Here is a 24911-nt window from a genome sequence, read left to right as displayed (position 1 = left end):
TTGCCAGATAGCACACAAGATTTACTAAGAATATGTTGATAAGAAGAACAAAAAAGTCCGGATAATGGATGTGGCAGTACTTGAAGATAACAGAATAGAAGAGAAAACTGGAGAAGATAATAAAATACAAAGATCTGCAAACAGAAATAGAACTACTGTGGCAAAAGAAAGCAAAGGTAGTACCACTAGTGATCGGGACCTTGGGTGCAATTGTAAAACAACTGGTGCACCACTTGAATGCCATTGCCGTTGACAAATTAACTATCCGTCAATTGCAAAGGGACGTTGTCTTACCTGAACGCCTTTTCTCAGCATGATGATGTAGAATCCACCGATGGGTAATTTCAGCCTTCCTGCTCAGATGAGACTGTCAGAACTTTAGCCATGCCTCCCTCTGGGAGTGTCCTCCAGTTATTGACGAGGCGAAGCATCCATGATGAAGTCTGACACAATGGCTCCAATTAACATGACACCTGCCTAGACTGCTTTAAGGGAGGGTGTAGATTCTACATATCATGCTGAGAAAAGGTGTTCAGGCCCCTTCTCCAGCATGATGAATGTAGAATCCACCGATGGGACATACCAAAGCCGCTCATGTCCCTACGGGGAAGGAAAGTCTAGGCCTGTGTCCCCTGAGAAGAGACTACTTGCTGTAAACCCCGCCTACCAAACGGGGCATCTGCCGCTGCAAATTTGTCAATCTTGTAATGCCTGACAAATGAGGAAGGGGAGGACCACGTCGCTGCCCGACAGATCCCCTCGACCGAAACCCGGGTCGACCAGTCTGCTGATGCAGCTGTGCTGAGCGTCGAGAGAGCTGTGATTAGTGTAGGAACTGGAAGTAACTAAGAAAGATAGGCTTGAGCAATGCATGCTCTGATCCACCTACCAATGGTCGAAGAGGAGACCTTCTGACCCATGACAGATGGCTAGAAGAACACAAACAAGGCCTCCGACTTACGAAAAGCCGAAGTTCGCTTGACATAGTGGTGCAGAGTCCTGTGCACATCCAACTTATGCCACTGTCTTTCCAGTCGATGTGATGGATTAGGACAAAAATCTGGAAGAACTAGATCTTTGGATCTATGAACCCAGGTATTGACCTTTGGAATGAAGGAACCTAACCGATGTGATAGCTACTACAAAAAAGGTCACTTTTAGAGAAAGAAAATAAAGAGAGCAAGACCTGATAGGCTCGAACGGTGGGAAAGTCAGAGCTTGTAACACCCTAGGTGCGGAGAAAGCCTCCCATAAAAGAGATAACAGAGTGTGGTGAGGGACCCTGACCTTTCTGTGGACGAACCGAGGTTCCGTTTCTGGAAGGGAAGGAGGAACCACTGAAGACTTCTGGATAGAAGTCTGGCCCACGGAACAATCCCCCATGTAATAAACCATCTTTCCAGGAGTTGAGATAGCTGGACCAGAGAGACTACTCTCTCTCTGAATCTGGAGCAGAAGCTATCGGATGCTGACCTGCCATTCCTGCGAAAGATAAACCTTGCAAAGATCTGAGTCTATAATTGCCCCTAGATAAAGGAGGTACTTTGTGGGAATCATATGGCTCTTTGAAGTTCACGGAGAACTCGTGGACCTGAAGGGTATGTATCTTTATTTCCAGGTCTGACTGAGCCCACTGGAAGGAGCTGGACTGTAGTAGAATATCGTCCAGGTTGCATTGTACGCGCACCAGCAACATCCTGAGGTGAACCACCAATACTGCCAAAACTTTTGTGAAAACCTTTGGGGCTGAAGAGAGACCGAAGGGAAAGGCTCTGTATTGGCAATGCCGGTGTGCGTAACCGAACGAAGGAACTTACGATGATCTGGAAGAATCAGAATGTGTAAGAATCCTTCTGTTAGGTCTATGGAGGAGAGAAAGTCCCTTTTCCTGATGTTGGCCAGAATGGACTTTATGGTCTGCATCTTGAACCCTTTAGTAGGTCAAGAAATAATTCAGGCCCTTTAGGTTCAGTATCGCTCTCCATCCCCCTGAGGTTGGGGGTAAAACCCCATTCCCTTACAGTTCCTGTCATACAGGCTCTATGGCCCTGATTTCTATCAATTGAGAGAGGGACATGGTTACTAAATTTGCCTTGGTTGTGTTCTATGAAAACCGGGCACTACACAAAGCGATTTGGAGGAGATGAGTAAAAAACTCTAGAGCTGGATCTTGTTTTATGGTCTCTCAGACACAAGAGTTGTTGGTGGTGACCTCCCAAATGTCGCTGAACAATGCCAGTCGACCCCCCCCCATGGGGAGTCCTCCCTGGCGTCACTCGGACCACCTGTAGGTACGGCCCCCCAGAGCCCCAAAGTGACGCTTAGATTAGTAATGGCCCCTGGCTCCAGTGTTTTGGCGGTCCTGTTGACGATCCTGTCTGGGGGAAAAGGATCGCGAGCCTCTGGACCAATTCCAGGACTTGCCAGACCGAAAAGACTGCCTCATCTCCCAGGAACTACTGGGATGGAATCCTGCCTGCAAAAACTCCTGTTGGGGCCGCCTATCCAACCCCTTTGTAGGGGTGTGCCAGTATCTTACCTTCGTCCTTGCCCTCAGTTATGTGCGGTGCAAGGACTGAACTGAAAAAATGTGTACCACTGTCCTCATCTGTCGACAGAAACCACTTGGACTTTAAGTCAGTCCTCCACTGTTTCAGCCATAATGGTCTCCGGGAAGCCACTGTGTCTGCAATAAATCTAACAGAATACCTGGCCGAATGAAACGAAGCATCTGCCTTGTACTCTGAAGCTGCACTAGCTTTCTGGTGTCTGATGTGTCTGAACCTGATCAGTGGGGACAAGTACCTAGAGTTCGTGGAGCCACATGATTGCTGCTCTTGCGAAAAAAAGGGGGGAACAAAGTCGCAGCCTTGATTTCCCATGCTGAGAACTAGTGAGCTCGGCGAAGAGAGAACTCAAACTTCTTGACCTCTGCCTTCAGAGCCTCTGCTAACTGGAATGGCAGATGTGGAAAACAAGGAAATTAGAGGAGTATCCACAGCAGGCCTTCTAAGAGGGAAGCAAAGGAAGAAGAAATGTTGCAAAATTTCTTTTCTGTACAAAAAGGGAGAAGGTAAAATAGCCAGAGATGACCACTGTTTCTCCACCGTAGTACAAAATACATGTGGCCAAGAAATCTGTTTCTCCTCCACAACCTGTTCAACAAACAAAAGGTTAGACTCTTGGCTAGTGGAGGTGAAAGTTTTGTCCTCCTGAGCCAAAGTGAGGTTGGCCACGATAGAGGCCTTAATAGAGAACTGAAAAAAGAAGGACCAAAAAAACACCTCGAAGTTGGCGTCTGTTCAGGAGCTGCCTCATCATCCTCTGACATAGGCATGTCGGCTAACTCCAGGTCCACTGACCCCTCCTCACCCAACTGGGAGGAAGTCTCAGAGACGCTGGAACCAGGGACTGTGGCCTGTCCCACTTGAGAAGGTGGTATGGATGGAGGCAATGGAGGTTGCAAGGGTCATTGACTCCTGGAGGATGACATAAATTGCGTAAATGCATGGTGCATATAAGCCTGAAATTGTTCTGACCACATATCCTGCGGTCCCTAGAACTAACCCCAGCCTCAGTTGGGGTATACCTTGCTTCAGGACCCTATTGCGTGGATGAAGATGATGAGCGAGGTGGACCAACCTGTTCAGCTTCCTCCTGAGGAGACCATGCCCTAGGGGTCATTTTGTATAGTTCTTCTATACTCTTTTTATGTTCAAATTTTGGCATTATTCCAGACACTGTGATTGAGGGACTGCCACAAAGAAGAAGGGGGGTCACATTATTCTCCAAAGCACCAGAGGGCAGGACAAGAAACAATGGTTGGAAACTGATCAAAGAGAAAAGCAACCTAGAATTAAGGAGAAACTTCCTGATAGTGAGGACAATCAACCAATAGAACACCTTGCCTCCAGAAATCGTTGGTGCTCCATCACTGCAGATTTTAAAGAAGAGGCTAGACCAGCGGTTCTCAACCTGTGGGTCGCAACCCCATTTCGGGTCGAACGATCATTTCATTGGGGTCGCCAAACAACGCAGTCCGCCATTTTTCGCCCCTTTTCCTTAGCTGTGCTACTCCCTTTTATTCTATTGGCTTTTGAAAGCCAATAGAATAGACTCTCTTGAATAGAGTCTAATTCTATTGGCTTTCAAAAGCCAATAGGAATTGTCCAGGCTGTCTGCCCTGCTGAGCCCACCAAAAGCCCCAGTCTGCAAACGGTGCTGCAAGTTGTCTGCAGCAAAGGCGAGCTGTCTGGAAGCTTCCACCCCTCCCTGCTGAGCAACTACTAAAAATGTAAGTAAAAGAGGGCTAGGGGTGGGAGGTGGGAGGCCAGCGGGCGCAGGGAGGGTTGCTGGTGCATGTGGGGCCTGGTGGGTGCCTTACCTCCTTGGGCTGGGCCAGCTGGTAGCCCAGCCGGTGGTCGCCCTGCGCCGTCGCTGCCCCTTACCAGCTACGCCTTGGCCGGCATCACACATGCGCGGTGCTCCTGGGCAGGGAAAGTCCTCAACTTACAACCGATTGGGTAGTCCTCAACTTACGACCGGTTGGGTAGTCCTTGACTTAAGACCAGTTGGGTAGTCTTCGACTTACGACTGGTTGGGGTCGTGGCATTAAAAAGGTTGAGAACCACTGGGCTAGACAGTCACTTGTCTGAGATGATATAGGTTCTCCTGCTTGAGCAGAGGGCTGGACTAGAAAACCTCCAAGGTCCCTTCCAGCTCTATTCTATTCAATTCATCTTCATCTTTTATCATAGTATTTCTTTAATTACTATAACTCTTTTTAAACTGTGTGTTGACAACATATTGCAAGTTGCCCCAGAAGTGTTCTACTTTCTTTCTGTCTGCAGTTGGACCTGGATCACTATAATATTGTTTGGCTTATCGTGAAACTGAATTGTAATCTTTGTCACTTTCTACATTGCAGAAAGCACCCACTGTCTCCCTTTTTAAAACAATAAAAACATTTCTTGTATGTTTTTGTTTTTTGCTTTGTTTTTTGTCCTTCGCAGAAGATCTGGTGTTCCTGTAATGTGAGGTAACCCATACTAGTCCATTTCAGATTGCGGATTTCCTGAACATCAATATTTAATCTTAATATTTCTGCTCTGACAACATTAATCATGTTTTGTATGATTCCCGTATTCCACATATCAATGATATATGTATCTTTTTATCATCAAAATTTCCTTCTTTCTCTGGCCATATCCACTCTGCATATCCTTTCAACTTTCTTTCAATCACATATCAAACACTGAACTTATAATACTTGTCTTCAATCCTTTCTTATTAGCTTCTAGGATAGTTTCCATTATAAATTGTCCATTCTCCAGTGGTAAGTTGACCTTATCCTGGTTATGAATACCCATTTTGTTTTTTTGGAAGAACACTGAAATAGTTTGCCATGTTATTCTCCAAATGACTAATTATACTTAAGATTAATTTCCTTTCTCTACAATTCATTTATGACACTTTGTATTAATTTATATAAGTCATACTATCCTTCTCCAACTTTGCTCTCCAAATGTCCCACATATAAGAATGAAGTCTAACTGGTTTCATGCAAACAGACATTTTGCATTTAGCTTTAACTAATTTATAGGATTTTTTTTTAATGTGGATGTGTTACTACTCAGCTACAAACTGGTGGATTAGTAGAAAGACTCAACTGCTTACTGAACTGCCCAGCTGGATCTATGTATATAAATACAAATTTAAGAGTCTCTCTCTCTCTCTCTCTCTCTCTCTCTCTCTCTCTTTCTCTATCCTTTTGGTATACATGTTGTACAATGACCTAGTTTTCCTGATTAAAGAGAAAGGATATCAAGAATATATAAATTAATAGGTAAAATGTAATAATAATTTTCAAGCTGTGCAATCCATACTGAAAAATCAAATTGATAAATTTTGTAAGTAATGTGAGGTCTTAAGAGTATATACACAATAATTTTACTAAAAATCCAATTGCTTTTAAAGTATGCATGGTATTTCAGTCCTACATAATAGAAGATAAGTGAATCAGATATGAGAATGTCTGTCATGGGTGATAGTTGTTTGCACACATTCACAAAAGTTAAACAGATGTTTGCTATATTAAAGATCAGAATACTTTTCTTCTCTGATAAGGTGAGAATCACATGAAATTAAGGATAATTTGGGTAGGTTCAATTAAATTAAATTTCAGCAGAATTTGGGATGAGTTCTCTTTCATTCTAGGCTTCAATATTTAAAGCCCTTCCTTAATAACCTTCTAGCTTCAGTGATATCAAAATAACAAAAGAAATCAAAGGAGAGGCCACATGTATGTGCGCAAGCAATTCATTTATAAGTTGCAAGAATCTAGGCTTTAATTCACAGGGTAATTTGGACCAGAAAAATTTTCAGCATTAAGGACTAGTCTCATAATGGTAAAAAGAGGAGAGAAAATTCACTTTAACTCTCAGTTATCAACTTCCATGTAATGTATGTGTTGTTTCAAAGACTATGAATGTCCAAAATTATTAAAGTCTGTCTTAAAATCAAATTAATGCATGTAACACTTCCACAAACATAACCCTTTTATGACACTCCTCCCACTACCCCCAATAACTGCAATGAATCCATTTATTTTAGCAAATGAATATTTGTATTTTTACAAGTATGTGTTCAATTTAAGCAATAAAACATCGTATACGTATTTCACCTCACAGCTTTTTAAAATATCAAAGAGAAACATGCAGCACAGAAAGGAAGGACAATTAAATGATAGCAGCATAAATATATAAATTAAATGTACTTCTGTCAGAAACTTTGGAAATAACCTCCGATGAACAGAATCTAACAAATGTGTCAAACTCAGCAAGGAAAAAAAAATCCCCATAACATTTTATATTTAATGTCAACTCTTTCAGGCTGAATACAAGAAAGAAAGCTGGTTTGGTGTAGAAGTTAAGCACCTTAAGTTAAGTTAAGGTGCTGGCATAGTCTTAACTTATGCATAAAGCTGCTGAGAGACTTTGGGCCAGTAGCTCTCTCTCAGTCCAACCCACCTGACAGGGTGGTTGTTGTGGGGAATATAGGAGGAGGAAGGAGTTTTAAGTATGCCTTGAGTTATTTATAAAAGAAAGAGACAGTATAGAAGTCCAATAAATAAATCAAACAAAAAAAATGGCACTTTCAAGAACATATGGACAAGAGGTCTTGACAAAAAATGCTATTATTAAAAAATTAACTATCCACAGAAAGTTCTTTTAGCTGATGTTGGCCTGAGTTCTTTCCAACAACTAGGATTACATGATGTAGCAGCATAGTCTATGTGTAGATCCAAGAAATGCGGTCATTTGTAATTGACTGGTAAATGTCAATGCAGAGATTAACTAAATGCTGTTGAAGATTTTAAACACTCAATATAGGATATAAGTGTGGCTGCCAATATAGCACCCACTGTTCCTATAACTATTGGGACTACCACAGCTAGTTCATGTCTTACTCTTTCAACTTTGATGTTAAAATCTTGAATACTTTATGATCTTATCCAATTCTTTGTCCTCTACTCTACTGTCCCCTTGTATTATTATTATGGTTGGTTGCAGAGTCAGCCAAATGTTTAGACTCGATCTGGCATTTTTATCAACCTAACTGTTATATCTTCGGTTCTTTAGGCATTGAATGAGGAAGAGTGTTGAAACAGCAAATAAGTTTATTAACTCAGAACAGAAGTAGCCCTAAAGGCTGCTGCACAACTATTTATACAGTTAGCCTGTAGATGGCAAGCATAACAGTTTCCCACCCCAAATCTCATTATCAGCTTGGAGACAGCCAGTCTGGCTTTCAGTAACAGCAACTGTTAAACAATACAGCAATGTAGGTCAGACATTAAGCAAGTGATTTAAAATAGTTGTGGCCAATACATTACCCCTTCCCCCTAGATGGCTCCAACTCTCAACTGCTGGACATAGTCCTGCAGATATTTAGGCGGCTTTCTTGACTGTTCTGAACATCTAGGGGTTGCAGGGGTCTCCCGGTTTACCCGCTCACCTGCTCAGCTGGGTAGACCAGGACTCTGAGGTCCAGTGATGTCAGGTTGACTCGGGTCCCTTTGGCTGGCCAGTCCCGTTTGGCCCAAACCAAAGTCCAATCATGCAGCAAAGTCTGCAGGGCTGTCCTTCAGCGCAGGTTGCCGGTCCTGTTCAGCGGATACTGTCTGTCTGGGGGAAGCTCTCCTACCGCCTTTTCCCTGTCTCCTTTGTTGGGCCACTGTCGCACGGCCCTTGCATGCGGCCCTCTTGAGAGGCCTTAGCCAGCGATTGGTTCGCTGACCTCTAACGCAGCTGGTCAATGTGCCAGTGAATGACTCATCCATCTTCCAGGACCACTTCATATGAGAGTGGTCCCAACACCTTAACAACCATGGCTGCCACCCACAAAGCCCCTTGTCTGTAATTCTGGGTCCAAACCCGGTCACCCACTTGCAAATTCCAAGGTGCCGAGGCAACCCAGTCAGGATGCAGCCTGTCCAGCTTGGTGATCAAACATCAGCCCCATCTGAGTTCAGTAGGGCTTCTGCCCATGGTGGTACAGGGAGTTGTGCATTGGCAGAGTAGAAAATCTGTCAGTCTGTGGTGCCAATCCCCTGTGACAATCCATTTTAGTGATTCCTTGGTTGTGCAGACCATGCGTTCTGCTTGGCTGTTCGAGGCCGGGTGAAAGGGAGCCGACATGGCATGCCATATTAGATTTGCCCTGAGGAAAGACTGGAATTCAGAAGCGGTAAACTGAGCCCCATTGTCTGAGACTAACACATCTGGAAGTCCCGTGTGTTGCAAAGATTCTGTGCAGTTCCTGGATAGTCCTGGCACTAGTCATAGTAGGGACTGGTGCGATCTCTAACCATTTAGAATGGCTATCTATTACTATTAGAAACAGCTGTCCCTGAATGGGCCCGGCAAAATCGATGTGGATTCTTGACCACAGTGTGTGAGTGTCCTCCCATTGGTGGACAGGGGCTTGCGGCATCTCCGATCTAGATTGCTGGCACTTATAGCAATTATGTACTTGGGCTTCAATAACTTTATCTAGCCCTGGCCACCAAAGGTAGCTCCTCGGAAGTGCCTTCATCCGGACTATTCCCGGATGATCCTCGTGCAGAAACTCTAGGACCCTGGGCCTTAAAGAGCTCTGGACTATGACCCTACTTCCCCAAAGGATGCATCCCTTATGAGCTGAAGAGCTCATCTTTTTTTCATGAATAAACTCTGAAATTCTGGCCCTGGACATTTGTCCAGCCATCCTGTGTGTACCCAGTTTAGCACATGACTCAGCATTTTGTCAGCTGCTGTCTCAGCAACTATGTCCCCCAGCGTGAAGGGGAGATTCTGGCAAATCCTGGATAGCCAGGATGCGTGCAGCCAGAGCTGGATCTGGCTCCACATGTAGCAGAGGCATGGCCCATTTCCTTGCCCGGTTTGTGAATCATCCTGTAGCTGTAGGCTGACAGGAAGATAGACCACCTCAGCATTCGAGGAGACAGAATCTGAGCTGTCTGTTTGTTTGTGGTGAACAATCCTAGGAGTGGCTTGTGGTCCATGAGGACCATGAACAGGCGGCCATACAAGTAGTCATGGAACTTTTTAACTCCGGCCACAGTGGCCAGAGCCTCCTTATCAATTTGTGTGTAGTTGCACTCTGTAGATGATAGGGTCTTGGAGTAGTACGCGATGGGCTTCTGCCTCCCATCAGCCATTAAGTGGCTTAACACAGCCCCAACCCCATATGGGAATGCATCACATGCAATGCAGACAGGCAGCTGTTCATTGAAATGAGTGAGAACTGAGTTCGATGACAACAGTAATTTGACTGCTTGGAAGCTACTCTTGTGGACACTGGTCCACTGCCACTGAGCTTGTCTATCCAAGAGCCAATGTAACAGCTCTGCCACTGTGGCCTTGTTTGGGAGGAAGGCATGGTAAAAATTCAAAAGGCCTAGGAAAGCCTGAAGCTCTCCCTTTGACTTCGGCCTTGGGGTCTGCTAGATTGCTTTTAATTTGGATTCCGCCAGATGAATGCCTTCAGCATCGATGTGGAAACCAAGGAACTTGGTTGACTCTACCCCAATCTTGCACTTTTCTTTTTTTAGTTTAAGTCCTGCATCGTGGACCCACTGAAGGACGGCCTTAAGCCATTCAGCCAGAATCTCAACCGATTCCCCAGCAATGAGGACATCATTGAAGTAGGGGCAAACCCCTGGAATTCCCTTGAGCATGTGCTCCATCACTCCCTGGAACAGCCCTGGGGCTACACTCACCCTGAACTGTAGGCGCTTAACCTTAAAAGCCCCCCTATGGGTAACAATGGTCTGGGCTACTGCCATGGCCTCATCCATGGGCAGTTGTTGATAGGCCTGTGCCAAATCTAATTTGGTGAACTTGTAGCCTCCTTGCAATGACACCAAAATATGGCTGACAACTGGCACAGGGTACGCATGCTGTTGAAGTGCCCTATTGAGGGTAAACTTATATTCAGCACATATTCTCACTTCCCCATTGGCCTTTAATGGCATTACAATGGGGGTCTCCCACACCCCATTGTCTACGGGCTGCAATACCCCTTGTTCCACTAGCTTATCCAGCTCTGGATCAATTTTGGGTTTTAACACGAAAGGCACGCTATGAGGCTTAATCTGTATTGGAGTTACCATAGGATCAAACTTGAGGGCGATTGGAGGACCCTTGTACTCCCCTAGACTAGAACTGAAAACATCCACGAACTCTTGGCAGATTGCAGACAAATCTACTGCTTATGTTCGGTGAATGCCGGTTACTTGAATGCCCAATGAATCAAACCAATCGAACCCTATGAGACTTGTGCGTTGGCCTTCCACCACTACGTCATCTAGTGGCCCCTGGAACACCTTGAATTCTACCAGAAGTGTGGCTTCGTCTTTGACTACCACTCGGGAGTTTTGGAAGTCTGGGAGTAGTAGATTAGATGGCCGGAGCTTGGCCCATCTTTTGCTACAATGGCATAGGTGCCTGAATGTTCCTTGTGAAATGATGGACATGGCTGAGCCCATGTCCATTTCCATCTTGCATGGAATTCTCTGAAGCTTGACCTGTAGTCTAAGCTTCTGCTTTAGGGGGCGATGGGCACCAGTGCAGAATACACTCCTTCAGCTGGAGCAGAACCCTACTCGGTGTTGACCCAGGGCCCCGGTACCTCTCCTGAATGTGTCTTTTTTCAGGCAGTCCCTCTGATGACCTTGACAGATGGCGGCGATGTGGCCTGGTTTGCCACAGGCATGGCACGTTGCAGTTCAGAATCGGCAATCTGCGCATTGATAGCGGCCTCCGCAGACCATGCATCTAAGGAACGGAACTGTCTTCTCAGCTGGCTGCGGTCCCTTCTCCGGGTGCTTTCATAGCTGGTCGACTTCGTAGTTTGAGTCGGTGTCTTCCATCCGCTTGGCATCCTCGTGGTGGATGGCTTCGGTGTTTGGCGCGCTTTTGGAGGGCCGCAGTGCTTTAATGGCCCCTCTGGCAGCTTCATCCGCCATGACCTCCTTCAAGGCCTCTTGTAGCGAGAGAGTCTCCTTAGCAAACAGTTTTTGTTGGAGCTCTCAATTCCGGAGTCCGCAGACTAAGCGGTCTCGTAGTCTCTCCTCCAAATCTGCAAAATTGCAGAGTTGGGACACTTGATGAAGAGCAGCAATGAATTCTGTTGCAGACTCACTGGGTTGTTGCTCCCGCTACTCAAAAATGTGCTTCCATGCTATAATGGATAACTTGGGCTCAAAGTGGTCTCGGAGCTTTTTTTTCAAGTCCGTGTAGGTGATCAACTTGAGCAGCGCTGGGGTGACCAGGTTCTCTGCAATGTCGAAGGTGGCGGGGCCGCACATGCAGAGGAGTGTTGTGGCCTTCAATCCATCTTTGGCGGCCTGATTGGCACGGAGGTAATTTTTGATGTGGGAGATGTAGGATGCCCATTTCTCTGGGTGAGTTACATCAAATTATTTGAGCTTCCCGACCTTCGCCATGGTGGTTTGTTTCTTCATTCAATGCCTTGCGATGCTGGCTTCTGTATAGGCCATTAGGGCATGGTCTCCAGCGTGGCTTGCTGACAGACCGGGGGGGGAACATAGTTCCTGTCAGGCTCTGTGCTGACCTCACTCCCTAGTGACTTCAAGCTCTCTCAATGAAGCAGCACATCCCATCTTCGTCGCCACTGTTATATTTTCGGTTCTTTAGGCATTGAATGAGGCAGAGTGTTGAAACAGCAAACAAGTTTATTAACTCAGAACAGAAGCAGCCCTAAAGGCTGCTGCACAGCTATTTATACAGTTATCCTCTAGGTGGCAACCAATAGGTTTAAAGTAACAGTTTCCCGCCCCAAACCTCATTATCAGCTTGGAGACAGCCAGTCTGGCTTTCAGTAACAGCAATTGTTAAACAATACAGCAATGTAGGTCAGACATTAAGCAAGTGATTTAAAACAGTTGTGGCCAATACATTACACTAACAACCTGGGATAGGCAGATGTGGATGTTTGATGGTATTAAAGGTACTATTACAGGATGTAAGCTATTCCGCGTAAAGCCACCTTTTGCAATTGACTGATGGTTAATTTGCCAATGCTGATAATGTTCAACTAGTGCTTCAGTTGGTTTGGAATTGTATCCAAGGTGCCTATTATTATTGGTATTAACTTTGCTTTCTTTTGCCACAATCATTCTATTTCTATTTGCAAATCTTTGTATTTGGTTGTCTTCTCCAGTTCCTTCTCTTCTATTCTGCTGTCTTCTGATATTGCCATGTCAACTATCCAGACTTTTCTGTTTCTCTTATCAACAATTATTAAGTCCGGCATGTTATGCACCTCACCTGTTTTAATTCTAAAGTCCCAGAGCACTTTAGCTTCTTCATCCCTATTATTTTCTCTGTTATTGTTATTATGCTCATCACACAGTCAGCAGATGTTTAGAGTCTGGTATTTTTATCTGTCTATGGAGTCTTTTCCAAGATTGGACTTGGCATTTTTATCTACCTATCAAGTCCTTCCTAAGGACCTGGGATTATTATTAAGTTACAGTATGATGTTAAAATGAGCTAGCCATTTTAACATACAGCACTAATATTGAATATTCCCAATGACCATCGAATACATACATACTCGATGTATATATACTCTAATCCTGTTACATTTCCTAATCTTTGAGAACCATAAACACTTATGTGATATAATTTGTGTCAGAACAAATATGTTAAAGTGCCATGATACTGTCTTTGTTAAAAAAAAAATGCACAACTACTTTTCAGTTTTTTATATTTTGGGATGTATCCATATGTACTGCCTACAATCTTACATAAAAATGTTTTTTACCTTTGTTCTATTTTTAGTATTGCTTTGCAACTTAGGTCTAATATGAATCTTTGTGCTTAGTATCTTACATTAACTGTCTATAAATATATATACAAATTCTGAATGAATTATTTGATTCAAAAAAGATTTGACTCAAACTGATATCAGATCTTCAAACTATTTTGAAATATTGTGTCAAGTCAGGGAGCTCTGAATTCCTTCAGAGAGATAATATATGTATTTATAACATAAATATATATCCAATAATAATAATAATATCATCTATCAGTGATAGCTTAACAATATTTGCATTTTTTTAAAAAAAATGTAAGTACTTTTTCTGCATTAGATCAGGATAACTCCTTATATAACTCTTTGCCAGAGAATCTGAATGTTAGTGTCAAGCTATGAAGCCTACTGCCTTTAAACCTACTGCTGCAGGTTTCTAGCTTGCCAACAGTGGGGAGGGAGATGGGGAGAGCTTGGGATTCACAGGTATTCTTATCATCTTGAGAAAGCCAGAGCTGTGGAAGAGTTCTTTTGGTGAATAAAGTTTCTTCTTATAATAATTACTGGGAGACCCGATTAGATTATCTTGGCTACAGAATTTCCAATGAGGGCAATTGAAATGGATCCAACCAAGGTGAAAGCTATAATCAAATGGCAGCCCCCAAAGACTCGCAAACAGCTAGAGTTAAAAAGAGATCTGCTTTATTCCTGTTTGTCACAGACAGATTAACTCCAAAGACGGATTAATATTCAGATTATTTATTCTTCAGGAATCTCTAAACAATAACTTACAGCTAAGAAGAGTTCTTCTGAGGCACGTATCATAATCTTTCCATTCTTATGGTGTAAAAAATTAAAGGTAGATTCATCCCATGTTCATTGGAGCAAAGGGTCCCATGGTGTACTACACAAAACTTTACATGCTGGCACATAGTCAGGAAATCCTGTCATAAAACATTGAAGTCCCTCCCAATGGCTAGTTAAGACATAGAACTGACCAATTAGAACACAGATATAACCATGTAACAACTAAACTACATTTCCCAGAAGCCGTCTCTTAAAGAGACAGCATTTAACCCCTTCAATGCTACTTATATATGCTCTGGCCAGATGGTTACATATATACTGGTCCAGCACACTTAGGTACTTTGATATTACTTTATCATAGCCCATGAATAAATAAAATCTTGATAGGTTCAAACTAGATTCCCAGTATGCTGACAACTCCTTTTGCTGCAGTTTGGATTTAGAGAAAACCCTGCTAACTGGGATCCGAGTATTGAAGAACAACATATATGATGGACAGCAGTGATAGAAATCTTTCTAAAATAATAAAACTGCAAGATGGGAAAGGAAAGGTATCTATCAGTTTTTGGTATTTATGTGTTTAATACATAAAATCCATGAAATAATTCAGTAATAACTAAATTTATATTCTACAGATTTGAACTAGATATAAGTGCGTTCAATTTAGTTTGGATTCCTCCTTTGATATTTGGTATGGATTGTTGTTCTGTATCATGATTGCTGTGTGCAGAACTTTGGATATAACTTTATGGAAATGCAACAGATAAATAAAGGAGCTTATTTTTAAGCTGGTATATTAGAACTATGCTGCATTTACATAAAGTTTAATATCCAATATTACATTAGTAGGCAACAGATGAATATATATATAAATGCAATTTTTTTGAGAAATTAAGCATTTGTTGCAGTAGTTCCTTAAATAATCAAGGTTAACACAGAACTAATACAGGTGGGACTAATCTAAATGTAATAGATGGATATAGCATGCAAATCAGTCTTACTAAGCATGAGAATGAAACCATTTTATACCTTTTTTTCCATAAAATTTCTTCACAAAGTTTATTTTATATTTTGGGCCAATCTCTTCATAAAGTATATTCTGCTTCACTCACATCCATTTAGGAATGCTCATATTGCCAAAATATAATAAATTCAACCAAACATACTTTAAAGCTTCCCAGAACTGAGCAAAATCTTTAGGGGAGTTGAGCAATGACTACTTTAGATGCAGTTCCTCCTCTTCTACATTAGCAGGCAAACCTGTGCATTGGCTCCTTTTACTTGCCCTAAAGAATAGAATACAGAATAACACAGTTGGGAAGGGACTTTGGAGTCTTCTAATCCATCCCCCTGCTCCAGAAGGACATCCTATACTATTTTTGACAAGTAGCTCTCCAATCTTTTTCTTAAAAATGTCCAATGATGAAGCACCAACAACTTTGGAGGCCAGCCATTCCACTGGTTAATTGTTCTCACTGTCAGGAAATTTGTCTTTAATTCTAGGTTGAATCTTTCTTTGATAACCTTCTGTTATTTCTTGTCCTGCCCTCAGCTGCTTTGAAGAATACTGTCAGTTACTATTGAGGAAGGTACTACCTATTCTATACCTGTGAATTTGATTTTTCCTGTTTAAGTGTAAGTCCTTACTTTTCTCACCACTGAATTGCATTTGTTGGATAGTTCAAAAGTTCAAGTCTTTTGAAATATTACTGTATCTTGAGTCTATCTTCTAAATTGTTGGCTATTTCCCCACAGCTTGGTGTTGTCTATAAATCTGATGAGCTCCCCTTCTATCCCCTCATCTAAATAATTTATGGAGATATTGAAAAGTACTGGGCCTAAGACAGAACCTTGAAGTACCCATTGCATAATGTAGTTCCATTGAGAACTAGATGAGTATGGTTGGTCAGCATCTAGTGGTGTTACTGTTTACCCAACATTTTTATATCTTACCAAGAAGTAGATTGTGGTGTACTTTATTAAATGACTTACTGACATCTAAGTAAACTATGTCCATAGTATTTCCATAGTATTTCACTTTAACGAAGTATCACTTTGTTAAAGAATGAAACAATGTTTGTCTGGTATGATCTGCTTTTAACAAAAAGCATGTTGGCTTAGTTTAGCTTGTTTCTAGGTGTTCACAGATTTGTGACTTATTTTTTTCAGGATCTTCGCAGGTATTGATGTCAAACTGATTGTTCTATAATTTTCTGGACTCATTTTTACCCTTTTTGAAGATGGGAACCACATCAGTTCTTTTCTTTTCTTTAAAAAATATGGGTCAGTGGTTCTGGATCACATTTGCCAGCTCCTTCAGAACCCTAGGATGAAATCCATCTGATCATGGAAACAGCAGGTACTATTCCACACAGTTGTCAGTAGTCCATCCTGCCTCAAAGGCACAGACACACAAACCCAGGATAAGGGAGTATGTGTATATGTATATGTATATGTATATAGATAGATAGATAGGTAGGTAGATAGATAGATAGATAGATAGATAGATAGATAGATAGATAGATAGATAGATAGATCATTGTTTCCTGCCAGATAAAACAACTGGAAATAATGATCATAAACTATAATACATATTATAAAATTAGCTCACCATTCAAGGTTGCAGCATGGGAATGCTCTTACTGCTGTCAGGTGAAGCAATCCCACCCTGCTCAAGGATATTCTATTCAATTCCACTTCCCAACCAGTTGTTTTGGAAGGTAGGCCTGTCATCAGCACATCATGACCACATTTTTCTTTTTGAAAATTTTTCTTTTTCTAAGAATGTTTCTATGTCTGCACACCCTACCTCTGATGCTGATGATGTGGATATTGTCAATTCAGACTATATAAGCTATGCCACTCATGAATGAACATTATGGACAGGCAGAATGAGATCTTATGTCTGTTTACAGTTATATGGAAAGGCATGTTGGCAGGGTTTTCTAGACTTGGCATTTGATGCTTGTGAAAAGAAAGTCTGTAACACAGAAATACTGGATTCATTGTATAAAGGGGTAGGTGGTCTTTTAATGTTGTAAAGAAAAATGCTAGTAAAAATGATGTTTTTCAATCTCTTCACATGCTTTTGTAAAAGATTAATTTCCAGTTAAAGGAGAGACAGGGGGAATCTGTCTGCATTTGGTCTCGTTTTCTAGTATTCTGACTTTCTCCTCTCTTCAAAGAGTTTACTGGTCTAGGTTTTGTTTTTTTAAAATAAGGGGGGGGATGTTAATACATTGTGTGGATTTGATTGCTTTTTATGCTGTAAACCACCTTAGAAACATTAACTATACGGTATAAATATAAATGCATCATTGTTTGGAATGGATTGTGATGTTTATCTGGCTTAATGCCCAGCCAATGCGGGATCTGGGTACAGGGTGCAGCTTCAGCATCTCATTAAGCTGAATGCTTAAACATCTCAAGAAGAGCTCATCATCTTGTCAGGCAGGTCTGTTTCTATCTCAAACAATGTTGCTAAACATTTAACCAAAATCTGGTTTCAATCAATGATCATCTGGGTTTTTTTTTTTTTTTTTTTTGGTGAAACGGAGAACAATTCTATTCCATTTTCTACATAATAGTTTTACAGATCTTTGAAGATTGTAATAATTTCTTGATTCCTCTTTCCCAAAATAAACCTGTCTAACTCATTTAATTATTAATTAAACCACTTCTCTCTCTTTTTTTTCCAATTTAGGCACAGCCAGACTCCCAAATGACTCTTTTCATAATATAGCAAATTAGAACAAAAAAATAATCAAACAGAAAATGAATAAACAAGTTGGAAATTCAACTATTCAACTAAAAAAAAAGAGTTACAAAACAGATCCAAAACAAGCTCCATCCATTCTAATCTCAATGACTTAATTTTTGGATATCCTTCTCATGACAACATATGCACCTATACTTACCCACCTGTACATATAGCCATAATGTAGTTTGTAATTAGAATATCACAATTAGCATTATGTGAGTACTTGGTTGTTACAATTCAGTCAACAAATTATGATTAGCTTAGCCTGGTCTATAAAACCAGCAAATAAGTTGCATTCTGACTAAAGTTTGCTATTAATAGATCAGTGAAAACAATGTCACATTAAATTTCCATTGATTTCCATAGGTCTTGGATACAACCAACCATCATTTGAAACGAATACAGAAATATTTATATTTGTTTATGTATTTATTTACTGGTAGCAGCCCTCCAGCCTTCTCTAAAGATGTCTATAATTGAATGTGGGGGTCAATATGATTAAAGTAACCAAAGTTCAATGGCCAATCTAGAATATATGTGGCTTTATTTTCCTTGTTTATGGAGCATCTGTACCTAAATCAAATTTCAGATCCAATATGAAAGAGCATTAACTATGTATTTAATATATTGAAGAGTTTGAAGTTAAAAAGGATTACTTTGTGGAGCCCACACATGAGAATTCAAACAACCTATTTGAAGATTAATCGTAACTGCCTTGGTGACAACTATGAGGCAAGGAGAGGATTTTAACACTCTCATGTTGTGCGGTTTGATAGCTTTTAAACAAGCACCATTTTTAAAAGATAATGTATTTGACAGATTTCAAAATGTTTCCAATAACTCTGCAGAATTATTCAGATACCATATACCTGAGCAATTTAATTTAGACCTGCAGGAAACTATCCTGTCTTACTAAGAGGAAAAAGCACTGCTTTTAAATATGGCAAGACATGAAAAGATGATTTCCCTGAATTTAAGCCCAAATCCCACATATTCTTCCATCTCATGTTGCTACCTGAACCTTCCACCCCATTTGTATCACCTCTCATTTGTCACTATTGGTCCTTTCTTCCTAAGAATTAGTACTTACCTCTAGATTCAGCTGCAAATCATCAGACACCTGAGAAATGTGGATTTTGTTTCCTTTTAACATATTTTAAACCACCAGAACTCTGAATCTTGAATAAAAACCTGGCAAGAGTTTCTGATAAAACACTGGCATAGGGGGTGTTCAGTGGTCATTGTGGATTAGTGACAGAAGCCATTTGGAGAAGGCCACTCTGATCAATGCTGCTTTAGTCTTCAGATGAATGCAGCCAGGAGATCAAATAACTTCAAGCTTGGGCAGTTATTAAAAGAAACACAATCCTCTTATAGTCTGGTGAAATGTGGGCACACAAAGGTGGGGCTTAGGGAGAACCAAATCTTTATTTATGCAGAGAGAACTATAGTCCCAATCCTTCTTCCAAGCTGCAGGTTACCAAGAGGCTTATGATCCTTTGATAGCAACTCCAGTATTAACAAAGCACCAGAGTACTAGAAAAGGAAAGGGGAAATAAGACTGAGGGGCCCAATGTCTTTACCAAATAAAAAAATAGATGGTTTTAGCAAGACCAAGTCCAGAAAGTAGTGAAATCATATATCTCTAGGGGCATTATTATTCAATGAAAAGGATCAGAACTCCAGTGTTTTGTATGGAGCAAACAAACAGCTCACAGATTATATAGGTTTTTTTCATTAGCCAAGAGGCTGCAAAAATCTGGAACAACTATCTCTTGGCAAACAGTTTTTGACTCTGAACAAGCTAATCCCAAATGCAAAACCCAGATATTAAAGCAAGGCCCACTCCTTGGCCCAGGCAAAACAGCATAGCACCTGCAACTGTTTGATTTTCCGGGGTAGGAAATAATCCATAATTCCTGGATTAATGACAGAAGAACAGGTATAAAGCAGTCTGAATATAACTCTGCCCTGCATCCTTCCTCTAATTAAAAGACTTCATGAAGATGGCAGTTATGGGCCAAGGAATATTATATAACACCACTGATGAGGGCAGCTTGCCAACAGAAGGGGGGGGACATCACGGCGATTATAACCAAAAGTTCCTTGGGGAGGGAGGCATTTTTCCGCGTTCCACCATCTCTTTAGCAAGATTTATTTATGCTCCTATCACGAATACAGGGTGCACTTCAAACACACAAATGGAGCAAGGAATCAAATTCATGCCGGTGCTGCAGCTCCCCAGCCCACCGATCCCGAATTCAACCATTTTCCCAAAGGGCGCTATTCTGAACTCGAGCAGGGACCGCCGTTTTGATGGTGCACGGCGATCCCTCTCTCTTTCTCTCTCCCTCTTTTCGGAAGGACAAGCAACGCTGCCTTTAATTGCCCTGAAAGACACTGAGGCAAATGGGGCAAGAAAGGTCAGATGGCCTTGAATATTTCCTTTTAGTTTTCGGCGGGGAGGGATTCGATACAGTACTTAAAATACTCGCGCCCTTCTGATTAATTCAGACACTTGGTCCTCGCTCGCCCTACCGGCTTTCCACCCTATCTCATAAGAGCTCCGATCAATACAGGTAATGCCCTCTGTGCAAGCGAATTGGGCGAGGGCGGCAGCTTAGCTATGGAAAGCCTGACGTTGATCCACGCCGGCACCCGACGCCGCTGCCTTGCCCGAAATCGCGACGGAAAAGCTCAGCGTTTGCACTTGCAACGCCATTGCAGCGCTGCATGTCTTCTGGCTTGGCTTGGTTGTGCAGCTTTTCTCAGATGGATCTGCGGGGTGCTAATCTCCGTCCCCCGCATTTACTGAAGGATCTGCTGCAAGCTTCCACCCCCCCGCACTGCTACGCTTCCTCTCCAACGCCGTAGACTTGGAAATCCCAAAGCGCACAGACTTCGTTTTTTCCTCTAACAGTTGCTGCGTCTTCGCTTACCTTTTCCTGCGCCCTGTTCAGTCTCTTTTGGACATTTTTCGCAAAGACGCCCGTTTTCATGTCAGCCATGGTGGCTGGTTCAAGGAATCCTACCGCGGAGGCAATTCAAAAACACAATTGGAGGAGAGAAACGAGGCCGACTCGCAGAAGGCAAGAGCGATGGGGGAGAGCGAGCAAGACAGCGAGAGCGAGAGCGAGAGAGGGAGGGAGGGGCATAGGGAAGAAAGGTGGGGGGTACTTAAAGAGAGAGCTGGCGTCGAGAAGACTCGGATATGGGATACACACACGACACAGTCCGACAAACTGGGAAAAGATTCCAGCGGTGATTCTAAATAAGCTTGCAAAGAATCAGGTTGGAAGGCTAAGCTTTTAAGCATTCTTCTTAAAAATTAGCTGCAGCAGTATGATAACGCCTAACCCATCTTGTTGATTCTTTTATTCCCCCCGCCACCCCAAAAAAACCTGCTTGAGACCCCGAAGAATTCCATGGGATTACAATTTTGAGATTAGGCCGATGCGTATTTTTTAAAAGTCCTAGTATGAAAGAAGAGAGTTATCTTCCATATTGCTGCCTACAGGCATATTAGCAATTGAGCTTTATCTTTATTTTATTACAGAATTACACGGAAATTAGTTCCAGGAAAAAGTTTGGAGGAGTCCGTTGTTTTCACCTGTGTAGAATTAAAGCGTGGAGGTGAAAAGCAATCTAAGTTGGCTGAAATCGGGATGTCTTAGTCCATTTGCTCAGTCTTGAGGAATGGCGGGAACTGAAGTCCAACAAAGCTGAAGAAATGCAGGTTGCCCACTCCTGAACTAAAATAGCCCAGCTTGTATTTATAAGTGCAAGTTTAAAATCAAGTGAAGTCAAATCATTGAAGTAATATGTGTCAAAGTCTATGATTCTGCAGGATATGTCCTGGATAATTCTTTGTCGTTAAACTCCCCCCCCCCAGAAAACTCCTTACTGAAACCCTACAGAAAGTTGGTATAGAAGTCCAATATTCCAGAAAGCTAAGACACTATTAGAAAGCAAGGCCCCAGCTCCATATTTATGTTTGCTTCTGGCTTCAAATGATCCCAACCATCAGTCTTAGCAAATAAAACAAAAGCTCCGTGATATGAGAACTGTGCTCTCAATTCTGTAAAGAAACAAGTATCCTTCTGCATGTGTTCTCAACATTTCAAAAGTCCCAAATATCGAGAATCTCAACTCCACATAGTTGGTGAGGTAGCTGTCCAAGGTACTGATCTATGTTGCTTGCAACTTGAAACACAATTACAGTTCAATTTGGATTTTGAGATGCCAGTTACCTACGTAGAACTAAGGTCACCTGAATTTTATGGACTTATTGATCAATAGGCATATAATATAGGGCTATCCTAATACGGGGTTTTCTTGTGCAACTTCTTTCCTAGGAATTGTAGGCCAAATCTTGAGGGTTGAAGAAATAAAAGAAGTTAGAAAGTAACAAATGATGCAAGGTAATTCAATTAAAATGGCAGAATGTGAACAGATGGCTAGGATTTTTTAAGAGTTGATGAAAACATACTGCTGTCAGAACAGTTTTAGTTTATACTGATGCTTCAATCCCAGTTGGACTCTGCAGGATTATAATGTGAGAAATGAAGTACTACTTTTAAGTTTTACAATTAAACTTGCATTATATTTTGTCCAGTGAGGGTTAAGCTCACTTTTGTTTTCCTGTTACAGAGAGCATAATAATAATACTAGATGAGAATTGTTTATCTTGTCAGCTCATCTATTCAAGTGAGTTTCCCTCTTGAGGTGATTGAGTGCCATGAGCAACCTGATATTTTACAATAGTATGTAAGGCTATTAGATTATAGAATTTTATAACTCTGCTGAAACATTAATCATGGATGAAATATACTGTAAACCAGTATTTGTTCTGAGAGATGTCCTTTATAATTTAGGATGGAATAAAATTAGTTTATTATCATAATTCCAGAAGTGTCATGGCAAAAATGTAAAAATTAACATTACTCTTTGTTTAAGCTTAAGCTTATAAATTCTGAAACTTTATTTCCTAAGGGATTAATACTCTTTTTATGAATTTTCTAGTTACCGTATTTTCCGGCGAATAAGACGACTCGGCGTATAAGATAACTCCCAACTTCGGATTTGCATTCTTAGAAAGTCATCTTATGTGCCGGAAACTACTGTATTTTCCGGCGTATAAGATGACTCAGCGTATAAGACGACCCCTGACTTCGGAGACGATTTGCATACTTTAGAAAGTTGTCTTATACACTGGAAAATACGGTAGTCTGTTGAGACATAAATAGTGATAGAAAGCAGACAACTTTGTGCTATGTACTTAAATTCTCCATTGCACTCACATACCAAATCTAAATAGGCTCGTAAATAGACTCATCATTTAAATTGGACCCTTAGTGATTAATCAATCCCATCTTTTGTGACACCTCAATCAAACACACATTCTTAAATGCTTTGAAAATAAAAAGGATATTTAGATTAAAAAAGGCATAATCACCAAGCCAAAGACTGCATATTTTAATGAAAATAGTTAACTATTATGATTGAAATATGTAAGTAAGCTGTTGCGGAGTCTCATTTTTGCCTCTTCCACTTGTAGTGCTACAGTAACTGAAAGCTTGAGGTGACCATGATGCTTTAATGCCATCTTGCAGTACAGATTCTGTTTACATAGCACGGAGCTAGACTACCTACAGAACTGTTTGACCCATTACAATGGTCCATCCCACCATGTCAGATAGAGGACCTATGTTGCAGATGCCATTAGTTAAAGAACTTCAACTGATGGGGCCCAAGAAAAAAGTCTTCTCTGCTGTTGCCTCCAGCCTATGAAATATGCTCCCCCCTGCAGGTGAGGCAGCTCTCCTCTCTCTTGGCGTTCCCAAAAGGAGTCAAAATATGGCTCTGAAGCCTTGCATGGGTTGTTCAGATAGCATGCAGTTCATGGCTAATGCCCTGAAAGCCCTTCTTTAATCTTTCAATTAATTTTAATAGTGTTTAGTTTGCCTTTCTAAATTTTAACTTTTATAATATTTTATTGTACAACTCCGAGTCCCTCTCTGAGGGAGATGGGCAGTGCAGTTTATTTATGTAATAAATAAATAAACAACAATTGCTGTCCTGGATTTATATTAGCATGGGCATCCATTCACAATCCATATATTTAATTCTTTAAAAGTGAAGAATCATGCTCTCAATTGTGAATGATAATCTATATTTGAATCTATGGTAAATCTGTTATTACAGGTCTTAGGATCATGGAGTATTTTATCTTTTAGTGATTCATCTTTCACTGAATACAATGGCCAAAGTTTTAAATGCAGAGTCCAGTCCATAGATATAAAAGGACTGTTGCAGACAATGTTCATGTTGTGGTATAAGGCATTCCTACACCAATAATCAGCTTTACTCACTAGTCTTTTGCTAGTGTGACAGTTCCCAAAAGGTGCGTGCGTGAATGAAATTCCCCCAGCCTATAACAGTTGTGCTGAATGGAAATAATAGCCTAAAGGTACCATATTGGGGAATTCTGAACTACATAATCCCACACCATACTCAGTAGTAGTGGTGGTGTGGGGCTCACTGTTCATTTTTCTGGAATTTTTCCCATCCTTTTAACCTTCCAATTTTTAGTGTTCCACTGACAAAGGGCTTTTATATCCTCACTATACATATTCATGTTAGCAGTGAATCCTAATGTTAAAGTTCTTTGATCTCCATAGCCATCAAAACGGTGATTACTGTCAATTAACGACTCCAGTTTTGCATAGACGAGGTTTAATTAAAAATATATGGTTATATTTCTGTGCCCTTATTTGCCGAGCTCTGTGCTATGTTCTTTTATCGTTTTTGCATAAATACTTAATGAGTCATTTCTTAATTTTTTTACAGTGGAAGTAGTGGCAGTATGGATGGATTTTTTTTTGACAGTTTTTCTTATTCCAAGTTGGTTCCACATCTTATTTTTAAATTTGTCTTCTGAAGCCAGATTAACTATAAAAACAGGTAATAATTATCTCCAGCCCTCTCTCTCTTTAAATGGAAG

At 41.2% G+C, this 24911-nt stretch overlaps 1 protein-coding gene across 8 annotated transcripts in view; it reads right to left on the bottom strand.

Annotated features, from left to right (window-relative positions):
• The window catches only part of AMPH (amphiphysin), a 118046-nt gene extending 96987 nt beyond the window's left edge, over positions 1-21059 (bottom strand). For 7 of the 8 annotated variants that reach the window (XM_039336741.1, XM_039336743.1, XM_039336745.1 and 4 more), the window contains exon 1: positions 20848-21059. In XM_039336741.1, coding sequence (XP_039192675.1) covers positions 20848-20916 — 69 coding nt within the window. In that variant the 5' untranslated portion in view covers positions 20917-21059. Of the gene's footprint in view, positions 1-18998; positions 19611-20847 lie in introns of those variants that run through there. The other variant, XM_039336742.1, reaches the window with a different exon arrangement.
• Positions 21060-24911: the final 3852 nt, after the last annotated feature.

This window comes from Crotalus tigris, unplaced genomic scaffold, assembly GCF_016545835.1.
Source record: "Crotalus tigris isolate CLP2741 ecotype Arizona unplaced genomic scaffold, ASM1654583v1 scf7180000017666.379230911805:20528666, whole genome shotgun sequence".
Lineage (NCBI taxonomy): Eukaryota > Metazoa > Chordata > Lepidosauria > Squamata > Viperidae > Crotalus > Crotalus tigris.
Note: the sequence above shows the minus strand (reverse complement) of the source record. Positions and strands in the feature narration are given on the sequence as shown.